This window comes from Strongylocentrotus purpuratus, unplaced genomic scaffold (assembly GCF_000002235.5).
Source record: "Strongylocentrotus purpuratus isolate Spur 01 unplaced genomic scaffold, Spur_5.0 spur5_scaffold_1, whole genome shotgun sequence".
Lineage (NCBI taxonomy): Eukaryota > Metazoa > Echinodermata > Echinoidea > Camarodonta > Strongylocentrotidae > Strongylocentrotus > Strongylocentrotus purpuratus.
Genome location: NW_022145594.1, coordinates 47,367,416 through 47,383,290, shown reverse-complemented (window position 1 = coordinate 47,383,290; position 15,875 = coordinate 47,367,416). Strand labels below are relative to the sequence as shown.

At 37.1% G+C, this 15,875-nt stretch overlaps 1 protein-coding gene across 2 annotated transcripts; it reads right to left on the bottom strand.

Moving 5' to 3' along the window:
• Nucleotides 1-5,405: 5,405 nt before the first annotated feature.
• LOC105445545 (NACHT, LRR and PYD domains-containing protein 12-like) lies at nt 5,406-12,973 on the bottom strand. Of its 2 annotated transcripts, none has more exons than XM_030978373.1 (4): nt 12,819-12,973; nt 11,735-12,021; nt 8,678-10,395; nt 5,406-6,783 (listed from the first exon to the last, which is right to left on the bottom strand). In XM_030978373.1, exons 1-4 carry the CDS (start codon nt 12,908-12,910, stop codon nt 6,571-6,573), a joined length of 2,310 nt encoding a protein of 769 aa, XP_030834233.1. In that variant the 5' UTR covers nt 12,911-12,973; the 3' UTR covers nt 5,406-6,570. The 2 variants fall into 2 exon arrangements, with proteins under 2 accessions (XP_030834233.1, XP_030834234.1); XM_030978374.1 differs by having other exon boundaries at nt 8,678-10,350.
• Nucleotides 12,974-15,875: the final 2,902 nt, after the last annotated feature.

Genomic DNA, 15,875 nt, shown 5'->3' with positions numbered 1-15,875 from the left:
GATCTTTTTAGGTACAAGGTGTTAACCCTTACTGTACTGGGGGGGAGGCTGGGAGGCCCCCCCCCCCCTCGACATTTTTGGAGATCGTGCCGCAACCGCTTGGAATTTTGAATTGTCGTTACATGACTTTTTCCCCTCAAATCTTGCGCACATTTTGATACCATTTTCGTCGAAATCGGATATACCTGTAGGGTGTAACATAACAATTAGTATGCGCATGTCATAAAAAAAGTGCTATAATTGCATATATTCATGTACAAGCAGAAATGTGAAGATATGAATTGATATCAAATTGCTTTTATATGTTTCTCAGAGTAACTTGATGTATTCCAGAACAAAAGAATACATTAGAAATAAAACAATAGATATAATAGGAAATAAAAAACAATAAAATACATAAGAAAATAAATAGTTGAAAATCGCATCAAATTTGCATTAATTATTGATATTTGATATTCATGAATGCGTAATTTGCGTATTCATAATTTATGCAAATTAACCTATGCATTTTCAAATATCATAAAAACAATGAAACCTCATGAATTTGAGATGAAGGAAACATTTATTCAATACATTTTCAAGATTCTTCACAAGTCTACGGACAAATATGTAGTGTTTCTGTAAAATGCATAAAATTAGCATTTTGCATAATTAATTATGCTATAACAACAAAAATTTGCATATTAGGAAAAAACTAATTATACCATTATGTTCCTTACGTAAATATCTACACATATGCAAATTTTCGTGTTCATCGGACATTCGACGGCCGAGATCATAGGGGGGGGGGCTCCCAGGTCCCACCCCCCCCCCCCCCCCCCCCCCCCAGTCAGAGAGTGCTCAAAATAGCCCAGTAAAGTAAGGGTTTAGTATGTAGATTAGTTAGGTGAAACAGATGTGTTTCTTTATTATCTTCCTTATACAGATCTGGTGGGGCTTTATGGATTCCAGTAGTTAGTTAGATGTAGACTACCTGCCAGAGCTTAGAATAGTTAGGAAAAACCCTTCCTAGTACAAGCAAGGACTTAGTTAAGGTTCAGTTTTTCACAAGGGTCTTTGTGTTCTTTAATATTCCACTCGTAATCTTTAAGGAAAATGAAATCCAACAGATTTCAACTGACAGCCTTACTAAAAAAAATTGTGAGCCGGGCAAAAATATCTTTAAATTACTCCTATTTGATTACTTAGCAAGGAAAACAGTATCTCCACATTTTGTAGTTTCCTTGCTACCCATTCTCCCATTGGTATTGCCATTTTGATTAAAATAGTGATGTCATAGTAATACAACTTGTGAGATACCCACGGATCTGTATTTAGTTAATACAATGTAGGACACTCACCTGTGAAATACATGACGATAGTTTCCTAATAATAGACTTTTCAGTTTCTTCCAAACATCCCTTATTCGTATATAGCACCTGTAAACCTCCAAGCCTTATCCCACACACTGCCATCCAGTGTTATATAACCAGTTGAATACAATGATTTATTTGATGTTCATACAGATCAAAAAACATGTAAGCACAATTTAGTCCAGTAGACGGTACCATACACCATGTACATGACCTGGACAAGTTGATAAGTACAAGGTTTTGTTGTTGATTTGTGTTCTAGATGGGTATTGAAGTAAATTCAGCTTGGTTGCCAGCTTGGCAACCTTGAGCAACTTTTTTAATAGCCACATTAGCATAATCATCTAATCAGCATATGTGCAATATATAATGTTGCTAATCTCAATCCAGGAAGCCTGAAAACATGGATAATACGACTTTTCAAGGGTTTTCTATGACGAGGAATTCATTTATGACACCAGTTTTTAATTCCAAGTAATGCAATTGTCTTAAACAGCATAATTAGCATAATTATGTACAATGTATGGACTTCATTGTCATTGTTTATCTATAAAGCCTTAAAAATGGTGCAATGCAACATTGTAAATCACTTTTGAAAGACTAATCATTAATTCATGAGAAGATATCCCATGTATAATTATGTAGTATAATTAGCATAATTAGCATAATATTCTAATTAGCATATATGTGCAATATGTAATAATGTTGCTAATCTCAATCTAGGAAGCCTGAAAATATGGATAATAGGACTTTTCAAGGGTTTTCTATGACGAGGAATTCATTTATGACACCAGTTTTTTATTCCAAGTAATTTATTGTCTTTAATAGCATAAATAATATATATGTACAATGTATGGACTTCATTGTCATTGTTTATCTATAAAGCCTAAAAATATGCCAATGCAACATTGCAAATCACTTTTGAATTATACTACATATACATGGAATATCTTCTCATGAATTAATGATTAGTCTTTCAAAAGTGATTTACAAAGTTGCATTGCACCATTTTTAAGGCTTTATAGATAAACAATGACAATGAAGTCCATACATTGTACATAATTATGCTAATTATGCTGTTTAAGACAATTGCATTACTTGGAATCAAAAACTGGTGTCATAAATGAATTCCTCGTCATAGAAAACCCTTGAAAAGTCCTATTATCCATATTTTCAGGCTTCCTGGATTGAGATTAGCAACATTATTACATATTGCACATATTATGCTTATTAGAATATTATGCTAATTAGGCTAATTATACTACATATACATGTAATATCTTCTCATGAATTAATGATTAGTCTTTCAAAAGTGATTTACAATGTTGCATTGCACCATTTTTAAGGCTTTATAGATAAACAATGACAATGAAGTCCATACATTGTACATAATTATGCTAATTATGCTGTTTAAGACAATTGCATTACTTGGAATCAAAAACTGGTGTCATAAATGAATTCCTCGTCATAGAAAACCCTTGAAAAGTCCTATTATCCATATTTTCAGGCTTCCTGGATTGAGATTAGCAACATTATTACATATTGCACATATTATGCTAATTAGATGATTATGCTAATATGGCTATTAAAAAAGTTGCTCAAGGTTGCCAAGCTGGCAACCAAGCTGAATTTACTTCAATACTCATCTACAACACAAATCAACAACAAAACCTTGTACTTATCAACTTTTCCAGGTCTGAAAAACTTCTACAGGACTAATTTGAGATCCAATTAAAATTAAGTCCCGGTTTGATAAGTAAACTAACCCAATGTTTAATATCATTCTAATATCGATCAAAACCATACCCCACACTTTTCGAAGTTGTAGGCATTGCCCTCAAAACGGGCACCTCAAGGGGGCTAGTGGATAGCATTAAAATTTGAAAAAGAGAGAGAAGGCCTGTCTTCATCAGCCCGAGTTGGCCAAATAGCCCGGCTATTTCTGATCCGGGAAATTTGCCAGATCACGAAATAGCGAGCTATTTACACCGGAAATCTTCACTGGTCCATCTTCACTAGCCCGAAGATTCGTGAAGATTTCTCGATCCCGGCATGCATGACGATATCCTACTGTTTCCGACGCTAGTTTTTTTATGCACTTACGCTTCAGGTGCGATCAGCTGTTAGCTAGAAAATCTGCATGTACACACTGCTATACTTGTTTACAATTGCTGCATGCAGACTTTAAATTAATCATAGTAAATTATTCATTGTTTTACTAGTGGAACCCGTGGCCAAAAAAAAAGAAAAAACAAAGATGGTAACCACAATTTTACCTTTAAAAAAAAGAAGGCGGGCCCCTACCCCTGGCAACCCAAAGATATAATTTTACCTTTTTTTTTTTTTTTTGCTCAAGGGGGAGGGGAGGGGGGGGGGGGTGTTGAGTAAAAAAAAAAAGTGCTCGCTGCCCCCCCCCCCCCTCATTGACCAAAAATAAAAAAATTAGTACACATTACCCCCCCCCCCCCCATTTTTTTACCTTTAACCAAAAAAGGTGACGGTCCTCAACCCAGGCAAAAACCAAAAACAGTATCTAAAAAAAATTGTAATCATAATTTAACCTTTGTTTTGTTTCTTTTCCTCAAGGGGGGGGGGGGTTGTTGAGTAAAAAAAAACAAATGCTCACTGACCCACCCCCTCCCTCCCCCTCCCAGTTGAGCCCCCCCCCCCCAAAAAAAAAAAACAAAAACAAAAAAAAAAAAATTAGTGGTCATTACCCCCCCCCCCTCGCTTATTTGTCGGCTCGCTAAATATTTTCTGACGAATTGGGCCCCCACCCTCGCTGCTGGCTGGATCCGCCCCTGTTGACTGCAACAATTAGATTGGAAAGGCAAGAATAACCCCCATATTCAACTAATCCAATCAATAGAATATATAAAATTTGAAATCACATTTGAGAACATATCTTGTGAAATAGTGTTTTATAGATTTACATTAAAATATGCTATTCTCGAGATAAGGTCAGGCTCAGTACATGCAGTAGTTACAACGATCACACTCTCTCGCTTATTCATTGACTTCTAACGTTAACGTTCTATCCAGGCCCATGGTCCAGGCGAGGGAGCTCGAGCTGTGCTGGCTCATGAGCTGACTCAATTATAAATGTACTAAAGTTATTGATCGGAAACCAGATTTGTTACGGAAAGACGGAGGGAAGGACGGACAGCAGTGTTACAATATCCGCTACGACATTGTCGACGAGGGGATAATAAGAAGAAAAGGATTACTACTACTAGTAGTGATAATGATAATGTTTAAATGTACTATCATTAGATTTGTGGCATGTCGCGCCATGTCTGGCTTATCAAGAAAAATGTTCATCATGCAGCTACCCAACACACATCTTCATGTTGGGCACATTTACAGGTAATTAAGGCACTGTTTCAAGAAGTTTCAAATTGGATTTTAAAACAATCCAGGAGAACATGAAATTCATTAAAATGCGTCACACATTACTAAAGTTATCAAATGGAAACCAGATTCGCATATTTAATGAGCTATGACCTTTGACCTACATACTCCAAAATCGAACTTAGGCTGTGCTTTGTTACCATGTGCCTTCATATCAAGTTTGATTAAAATCCTTCAAACATTACTAAAGTAATCGAACGGAAACCAGATTCGCATATTTAATGAGCTGTGACCTTTGACCTACATACTCCGAAATCAAACTTAGGCTGTGTTTTGATACCACGAACCTTCATATCAAATTTCATTAAAATCCGTCAAACAATACTAAAGTTATCGAACGGAAACCAGATTCGCATATTTAATGAGCTGTGACCTTTGACCTACATACTCAGAAATTGAACTTAGGCTATGTTTTGATACCATGTACCTTCATATTAAATTTCATTAAAATCCGTCAAACATTACTAAAGTTATCGATCGTGTATTTTTTTGCATATTTAATGAGCTATGACCTTTGACCTACATACTCCGACATTGAACTTAGCCTGTATTTTGATACTATGTACCTTCATATCAAATTTCATTAAAATCCGTCAAACATTACTGAAGTTATCGATTGGAAACCAAATTTGTTACGAACGGAAGAACGGAAGGAAGGAAACCAAATTTGTTACGAACGGAAGGACGGACAGCAGCGTTTCTATATCCCCTCCGACTTCAGCGAGGGGATAATAAAAGAATTATGCCTAAGGTAATTACCCACTGCAGCAAAGCATAGTAGTCGATGCTAACTTACCCGAAAATGTTTTGAAGAAAGAGAACGCGTAGCTCAATCTGGGCTCGCTATGATACGAAAAAATAAGACGCATGCTGTATACCTGAGAACCCTGTGCTTGCCAACATTTTTTCTTCCGTACAGACTGTTCTGTTTAACAGGCATTTAAACGTTTTGTTTTTCTTCTTCTGTGTCCTTTTTTCGGTGTTATGAAAGATCTTAATTGCATGAAGAACTGTCTAAGATCATCATTTACATTTTTAGAAGTTTAAGTCTAAAGTTCCTTCCCCTGCAGAACCCACTGATTTCTGGGGAAGAAATACGGACGCCTGGTACAAAGCTACATTTGTTCAACTCTCTTTCATGAAGACTGTTCTGTTAAACGAACATTCAAGCTACTCCTTTTTCTTCTTCCCTGTCCTTTCTGTGTTTTGAAAGATCTGAATTGCATAAAGAACTGTCTAAGATCATCATTTACGTTTTTAGAGGTCTAGGTCTTGTGTTCCTCCCACTGTAGAACCCCCTGATTTCTGAGGAAGAAATACGGACGCCCTGTACAACGCTACGTTTGTTCCTTGATCACTGGAAAATCACTGATGCTGGACGGGTGGTATTTGCGAGCATGTGCAGCAACATTGGACCGTCTGTACCCAGCCGAGCAGCTGGCTTTGGCATACTGCGTATCCGGTGAGGCTCGATCGGCTCCAGCACCCTGGCTGCACGTTCCCCCCGGAGCGTTCCAGGTGCTGGCAGGGAAAAAACCGAAGGCGTCCAAAGCCCCAAAATCCTTACACTATTACTCTATAGATTATTATTTATTATAAGCACACGACTGTTTACATAGGTTTCAACGGTTAGTATGCACACTTAAATGCTTTTGTTAACACTGCTGCTGCCTTAGTGAAAAGACCATTGATATATCCTTCTGTCAAAAGAACCAGCATAATTATACGACCGATATGAGACATTTTAAAAAATTAAGGCAAAGTAAAATGTAGATTAGAAAAGGGAAGAAATTGTAATGAGGTGAAATTAAATTAAACAATCACACATATCATACATCACAATTGTGGTTGAACTGCTCACCTTTGATTCTTTTCCTTTCCTTGCAAGTGTTTCAAAAAAACGATCATAGAATCCTATAGACCATAGAGTAACTTTCTTCAAGGATGGCATGGAGCACATCATCTCTGCCACATCAAGTGACATAGTAGGTCCACAATCTCCATGAATATTGACTTCAGCCTGAATAAAATGAAAAAGTGATTACTGATGGGATGCAGAATATAGACATTTACTTGGATGTTAGGCATGCATGTGTAACCTACATGAGCAGTTGCCCTAGATGTGGTGCTAGAACTACCAAGAGTAAGAGAGAAAAGGAAATACATGCATATAAGGGTACAGGCTAAAGAACTATTGTCATGATATTCCATATCACATTTCTATTTTTGCGACAGTAGAATTATCTCATCTTGATTTACCATGTACTATACAGAAAATCCTTAAAACAACATAAAAGGAGGGTATAAGTCTAAAAAACAGGTTTCAATGGAGATTATTTAAGTTCACAGTGACCATCTGGTGCCTCAAAACTTAATCATTTATAGATGTTAGGAGCACAATCACTAAATTTAAAGGGTGGATATGTGCAGAAATCGAGGCTCGCAAAGGAGAAAAGAAGTATCATGTTGATACCCCCTGCTTGCATGAGCATGCACATACATGTATTCAGTCTTACCAAGGGAGAGTGAAGCAGAAGAAAGGATGAACTGTTCTACAGTAATCATGTACATGAACCTGTTACGTTAAGAGTTGCAATATCAATAACACCAATTATGCAAGAATATCAAACAGATTCCTTTGTGCCCTGTTACACTTACAAACCAATATATTTTTTGTAGGGGATGAAAATGTGCAAACTATTGATGAAGTTCCCTTTCCCAAAATGTTATCTCAACTTAAAGGTATAGATGCACTTCGTATATATTGTATGCACGTGCCAGTACATGCATAGCTTCAATGTAATTGCATTGACGTCTCCTCGTCAATGCCTTGTAAATTTGCGCGTTCTGAATTCTTTATCTTATTCCTCTTCCACCCAAATCACGTTTGTTTGCACGCAGTGCTTCTAAACCCTAATTAGGTCCCTTTATCCAAATTCATTTCATATTTTGTATGCATATTTTTTTATCCTACTATCCTAGATGCTACCAACTTCTAAGAAATTACTCTAGATAGTGCAAGAGTTGCTCTTCGTTTTTGACTTACCCGGTACAAATGGCACTTCAAAATGCAATCTTTATACTCTAAATTTTAGTCAAAAATCGACTCTTTCAAGAATCGTTAATTATTTTACAATATTGAGTGCTGAAAAAGAAAAATTACTATAACTTTCAGGGGTGATAGTGAACACTAAAAAAAAATTTCAATTTGAAAGCAGGTCACAATTCAGATTACGCAAGATTTCTGCCCAATTGTAACTACTATTACGTCAATTTTCAGACTGATTTTTGGCCCCCTTCCCAATTTTTCTTTATCTTGAAATTTAGCGAGTATATACTGCGTGGCCAAACGCAGGGCATCTCATAGCCAGATTTTAAACTTTTTCAAACTGGACTTTTTAGATGCCATTTTATATCCTGCATTACAATGTATCGCACTATATGCGTCACATATTGGTAATTTGGTATGCTAGCATGCAAGGCCACGTACGCCAAAGTATATATGGAAAATAACCATGCGTGAGAAATGATGTGTGCCTTGTTGCTTTTACTGTACATAGGATCATCTAATTGCTTGTTTTATCTGCTCAAAGAAATTGAAATGCAGGCATCAATGCATATCGTTATACGATTGCAGTTCTAGTTTCCAAATTATTACTGTTCAAAACTCTTTGATTTGATTTAAATACCAACAGCAATACAGTAATACCTTTCATGCAATGGTATACAAGAAGAGTAACTTCTTGATATATACATAGATATTTGGCACAGACAATAGGACATGTGCTAGTCAGGATGCACCCTTCCATAATTATACTGTTGTACTATAAGAAAAATTACAAAATATGCAAAATTAAGAACTTGCACAAAAAATGGATGAACTAATTTTGGTTATTAACTATGATTAAACTTACCACATATGCTCCAATGAATGCATAACCAGCTACAGTGTGTGCTGTCATGCTTGTGTCTATGGTCAGCTCAATCTTCTCTGATGAAAACCTGTTCTTCACCAAGGCTGCTACAGCTGGGTCCTGACTCTCAAAGGCTACATCAACAATGAAAGATAACTCTCTGTCCGAATGCCTGTATACTCCCTGAAGCATAGAGTTCATTACATGGGTTGCAATACTTTTGTTCTGTGACACAGTGAAGTACAGGAGATACCTAAACTCCTCCATCCTTGGCAGCACAACTTGCTCAATCAGCCTGTTGAATTCATTACGATCTTCATGATGATCTGATTCATATAGTGAAGCAAGATGGACTCCAGCCATATACTCCTGAAACAGTTTGTGAGGGAAGAAGACTGGCAATTGCACATGAGGATTCCTCCCATGTTCATGGATGTCCATGCTAGTGGTAATTCTGTCCTCCTGAGACAAAATCCCTACCCGACAGGCAGTGTCTTTGGATTCTGGGCATATTTTGAAATCATCTTCACTGAAAGTCAAGGTATTTTCTAGCAGACCATTGAGGGCCTGTTTAGCAATCGGTCCAAGGAGCTCATCGATTTGTTTCAAATAGGCAAGAAATGAGGGGCTGCCTACTTTCTTTACCATTTTCTGAGCATAATGTTCTTTTAGAAAGGCAATCATTACTTTGAATATCTGAGAAAAAGTTTTCAGTGATTTCATTTCCTTTAGTCTTTGCTCGCTGAGTTCTTTCCACATAAGACACAGCATGGCTACATATATAGGATAATGGGCCATGTATTCAGATATGACACCATTCTCACTGGTGAACTGGATAAGCTGATTTGCTTTATCATCATTGTTTGGAAAGTATTTGTGAATGTAAACTGGCAAATTCTCTCTGTTGAAACCCTCAACATGAATGAATGTGTAGAGCTTCATTAGATCACCATCTGATCTAACCTCTACTGCTCTCCATGGGCGAGTGGTCACCAAGACTGGGCAAGAGGCAAGTTGTTTTGAACAAAGAATATCTACAAGTGCAATATCACCAGTCTCAGATAAGCTTCCACATGCCTCTGAGGAGGTGACACTTGGCTGTGATGGCTGAAGTTGCATTTGATCAGTAGGCTGTGATTCACAAGATTCTGTCTTCATGATTTTGCCCCTGACTTCGTCTAGCCCATCGAATGCAATGAATACCTTGTCAGGATTTGACCGGATATACTCAGTGATCTGTGAAACCGTTGCTGGATTATTTTTGTCCAGATAAGACTTTGCAATCTTACCAATAGTATGTTGCTTAAATTCACGTAGAGGAACAATCAAGACCCACACAAAGTCACTGAAATACTCCCCTTCCATCCAGTCCCAGGCAATCTTAGCACAAAATGTAGTTTTTCCAGCCCCTGCCTCTCCCTGAACCATGATCCGCTTGGGAAACTCTCCATTGACTTTGAGATCTAGGATATCATTGTAATCTAGCTTTCGCTTCTCCTTCCGATGTTCTTCTTGTAAGAAGAGATTAGTATACATGTCTTTAAACTGCACAGTGGAAGCAGGATCGAGAGGATCAGTTCTGATCTTACAGAGAGTTGACCTGTACTTGAACTTGAAATCATTTGCACACCGCTTAACCAGTTCAGGAGAAAGTTGTTTGGTCTGAAATTCAGCTGAAGGAGGTTTGGTCTGTGATTCTGACAGTCTTGATGGCCCTCCTACAAATACATAAATAATCCATATTCACAAGATTTCTATAGGTAAACATAGTTTGATCTGTACAAGGTACATCTAAAAGGATTGTAAAGGTCTGATGCTAATAGTGTGACCTACGACTAGGTGCATGTACCCAAAGACACAAAGTCGTACATGTTTATCTGAATTTATATGATTTCATTAAGTTTTAAGGGCATTTAAGATCTGATTTATTTACATGTAGCTTTTATCCGGCAAGTAACGATAATCGATAAATTGGACGCTAAGCCACCTGACTAGATAAATTTGAGGCTAAGCCACCTGACTAGTGTCAGGTGGCTTAGCGTCAAATTTATTGATTATCGTTACTTGCCGGATAAGAGCACCACTTTTGGAACAGGGCTTCCTTAGGACCTAACAAATAATACAGTCAAACCTGTCTATAGGGACCGCCCAAGGGAAACACAAAATGTGGCCTTTGTAAACAGGTGGTCTTTGTAGACAGGTGGTCACTAAAGCAGGTTTGACTGTATTGGGCTAGGAGCCTCCAGCAAATATGTCAATTTAAGGGTGTGGGGGAAGGGGCGTCTTTTTGGAGCCCCCAAATAATTTTGTAACATTGATTTGTTGTTGTACAAATGCCATTTTTGGTACAGGGCGTCTTTAGGACCTACTGAACGATATTAGGGTAGGAGCCCCCGGCAGGAATATCATATAAGGGCATGGGGCGTTGCCTGGTAGCCCCCAAATAATTTAGAAGGTAAATTAACATTGATTTGCTGATGTACAAAGCCATTTTTGGTACAGGGCTTCCTTAGGATTTACTGAATTATATTAGGGTAGGAGCCCCCGGCGAGAATATCATATAAGGGTGTGGGGCGGGGGCGTCGCCTCGTAGCCAACAAATAAAACATTGAATTTTTGTTGTACAAACACCATGGGGCCCCCAATAACACATGAATATTTATGCCGGGGGCTCCTACCCTACCATCATTCTGTAGGTCCTAAGGAAGCCCTGTACCAATGAATGGCATTTGTACAACAACAAATCAATGTTATAAAATTAATTTGGGGCTACAAAAAGATGCCCACGCCCCGAAACCCTCGAATTGAAATTTTTGACGAGGGCTCCTAGCCTAATATTGTTTTGTAGGTCCTAAGGAAGCCCTGTACCAAAAACTTAAGTTTAATAGTAAATTATGAAAACATGCAAAGAGCCTGATAAAACTTGACACTTCTGTAAATTGTGGCAAATGTATAGAACACAGAGCACTCACTATCTCTAGGGTAAAAACTGACTTCACTGTATGCATGGTTTCCTATGCATGTCTTCTGGTGTAGCAAGAATTAGTATCTGTTTACCTGTGCTGTTTGGAATTGGAGGTCCATTGAGTAATCCGTCTGACAGGCCACCCAACTTAATCTCTCGTAGTTTGTTTGCCAAAACCTGTCGTTTGTTTGAGTGTGCTTGCTGCTCGACATTCCATTTCATAAACACATCTAGTAACGCATTGGTGTAGTTCTTCAAATTCTCAACCAGGATTGTCTGTAGTTGAGCATAGGAGAAGCCTAGAGATATCCCTACAGCGTTGTAGTAAGATGGAGCGATGTCCTGGGCCAGCTTCAGGAACTCCATTTCACTGACAGTACTGTAAAATGAATAATAAATCAATTGGGTACAAATTAGTTAGAGAGCATCCTATTGGCTGAGAAGCTATCATGTGACACTCAACAATTTGTATTACATAAGTGCTCTAGTATGCAATATACTATTCTGGGGATATCAGAATATAATGCCTGCATGTGATTTTAACATTTGAAACATATATTGCCAAAGTTGCAGGTGAGTGCGGTTTTGTTCTGGCAAAGGTAATTATTCCCCAAAAAGCAGAGTATGTTAGTAAATCCAATAATAATGATAATGACGATGATAATAATAAGAAGAAAAGGATTACTACTACTTGTAAAAATAATGATATTGTTTACATGTACCATCATTACTAGAATTGATGATGATGATGAGGATTATTATCATTATTATTAAAATATCATTATACCTTCGTCATCATAATTATCATCAGCATCCTGAATAATATGTAATCACTAAGTTTGTTTGATAACATGATGATTTTAAGTGTCACATTGACTCATGCATTCACGAAAATGTCTGTGTCCAGTACATGTGACTTTAGCAAGACTGGGCAAAATTATCATTTTGATTGGTTCTTTTGCAACTTCGTAATTTCACTGTAGGTCTCTGTTTCATAAAATTTGTTATCAATCACAAATGCTAAATTTCTATGACAAATCTGCTCTCAGCCAATCAAATGCCACAATTTCAGTAGCTAATAACAATTATTGTAAATTATTATCGATAACAATTATGAAACAGGGCCCAGAACTCAACTGTATTGTTAACCCCTGAAGGAACTACAAGTATGCATACCTTACTGCAGTGTTAGGACCTGGATTGGTTTCAACGTCACCAGATCTCATCAAGAGGATCAGGAGTAGATAGAGGAGGCAGAATTCATCCATGGTGTAAGATGTCCTTCTCACTCGACAGAAGTGTGGTCCTCTGGAAAATGGTGATATGACATGGGCGACAATACTTGAAACAATATTCAGAAATATCTACATTATGTACATAAAACAGTTGGAATGAAGATCCTTGAGCGTTTCAATTTCACTATTATCTATAGGCGAAAATTCTGGGGGATGGGGGTTGGGGAATTTTTTCCCTCCCCTCCCCCCCCCCCCCCCAAGATATGCATATACCGTTTTTGATAAAATGCTCACTGTTAAGGCTTTTATATTGCATATATCCCAGCTGTATGAATCTATATACACATACAAACCAATATATACCGGTAAATCATACTCAGGAGTCATAGGCCCATTCCGAAATTGTATAATTATTATCAATAAACATAAATTGATAAAAGACGACCCCTTCCCAAAAATTGTACATTCTAAAAGTTTGATCTTGGCTGACAAGTTGTAAATTGATTACATCTTATTTGCCCTATAGACGCATACTTAACATATATGCCTTGGTAAATCCAATCCAATCCAAAAGATATTTGTTATAGCGCCTTTTCCCTGCAGTTACAAAGCGCTGCAAAAGTTAGACACTTCTCAGAGATCAGTCAAGTATATGTAGGCTGGTAATAAAGTAATGTCTAGCAGAATTGTCATTCTTATTATGTACTTGTCTCTTGCCATGCTGTATTGTATTTGTGCTTTTTATATGAATGGTCGAATAAATAATAATAATTTTAAAAAAGAATAGATGTGACTTGGGTAGTTTCTTGAACTGGTCAACAACTGAGGCCGTCTGCACAGCAGTAGGTAGCTGGTTCCACAGTTTTGCAGCAACCGATGGGAAACACAATTCACCAGCACGTTTTTATAAATAATTGCTTGACTTAGGCTGCCGCTGTACATATTTCTCGTGTAATTATCTGTATACCATTTACCTTTCTTCACATCGGTGTGTTAAACTGTTTTACATCATGTTTTTAATGAACTCACTATGCATTTCTTGTTTCTGTCCATCCCTTTTCTCAATAATTACATCATGGACAGGCCTTGTCCTTGATTAGTCCTTACCTCACAAGAGATCATGCTTTCCTTTTTTTAATTCTCGCACGTCACAATGACAATTGCCCACGACAGTGACACTGCAGTTTGGGTACTGACTTTGGGTCAGACTTTGAGTCAGCCCAGACACTCTTAAGCCATTTTCTTAATGTATATGTGTAATCAAATTTAGTGCCTTGTTACAAATTACTTCACATTTAAAATAATTGTATTTCATTAGTCAGAATGCAAATTGCATATCCACTCCGTGCTATTGGGTAGGACAAGCTATGTTTTTCCTACCTGGCAACAACTCATGTATGCAATTCGCATTCTGACTATTGAAATTACAATACGAAAATACATCGGGCAGAGCTGAGGATTGAAATGGGTTATAAAAAAATATTGCAAAAAATATTGCAAAATTATTTACTTTACTTGTATCAAAGAGAACTGTTGCTGAGCTAGCGCCATGAGCGTCCCTGGACGGTGTGTGCGCTCTATAAGTTTACACTATTATTATTATTATTATTATATTTTAGCTCCACTGACCCCCACTTAGAGACGTAATTTAAGGCGCTATACAGATGAGACTATTATTATTAATACATTGAGTCTTAACCAATTCATATTAGTGAACCGGTAAAATTGTTAAAAGTAGACGAAAAACCTGCATAATTGTTACTTATTATATTCCTTCTACTGTACTTACCCTCAAACAGGCAAAGAATCCTGACAAAAATTCTCAAACCACATAGATATTTATAGTTTTCTTTGAAGGCGTCACTGTACAACACCCTCTAACATTAAATTCTCCCAACCAATGTTTGAATTTTCCCAACCGTTTTTCCTTCAGTTGTAAATAAGACATAAAACAGGCATTTAGAAATCTTTCAACACTTAAATGTTTGGAATGATATAAAGAGCCCATTAATTGCTTTGTGAGGATTTACATTTACCTAAGATTGAATTAATTTATTATAGTATAGTTGGGAGAATCGGTTCAGGAATTGATCAGATCAGTTTTTCCCCAATTTGTATCATTAATAATGGTCTGTTTTCACTCAAACTTTCAGATTATCTTTAATTATACATCTAGCATCGAATTCACTACATTAGCATCATTTTCTCTCATCTAAATAATGTTATCAAGTCCCTTTAAATTTAAATGTCATAAAGAAGGCGTACGCATACACTGTACAGATACGCCTAGAATGATTTAATAGTATAGGGACTACAGTCCACAGCGTTTCTGTATCAAACAAACATATAGTTACTGAATCTTCTCCATTCTCACACAGCAAACATACCGGTAGTCTGTTGCCGGGGTCTGTTGACTCATGGAAAGCAAAAAGTGCATTAACTCTTTCAGGACACGATTCAGGGCTAAACTGATCACGATTATCACATATTGTTCTTCAAATTGGCATCAATAATATATTTCTTTAATTGCTATGTAAATGATAAGTCTCCGAAAACGATACACACAGGCAAGAATGTTATGGAAAAGTTTTTTAAATGGCCAGTTTTGATCGAAAAACAATAATGTTTAATCTGTGTGTTGCCAATTTAAGAATGTTAATATCCAGAACTCAACCAACACATATTCTGACGTCAGGTGAAACCAGGGACATGCTAGCATGTCCCTGGTGAAACGCTCAATAGAGCTTTTCACAGTTGATTGCTCATTCATTGTCCATGGCATTCACAATAACCCTATTTCACAAGTTCATCTCAAAACAGATCACCGCAACAGAGCAAATACACAGGATTACAATGTACAAACACTATGATACAGTGCGTCCCAGAAAAAACAAAACCGAGAATTATCGATGTTTTATCATAACTTTATTACAATTATAGTTAATAAATGACACATATTTGTAAAGCCGAGATCCTCATCGTTCATTTGATGCAACCC

Excerpts from the sequence above, each read along its gene's own strand:
- LOC105445545 (XM_030978373.1), bottom strand. The coding sequence starts at position 12,910 with ATGGATGAATTCTGCCTCCTCTATCTACTCCTGATCCTCTTGATGAGA. Across the intron at positions 12,022-12,818 it reads GGTCCTAACACTGCAGTAAG|TACTGTCAGTGAAATGGAGT; the intron begins GTATGCATACTT and ends TTCATTTTACAG. Across the intron at positions 6,784-8,677 it reads CATTCATTGGAGCATATGTG|GCTGAAGTCAATATTCATGG; the intron begins GTAAGTTTAATC and ends CATTTTATTCAG.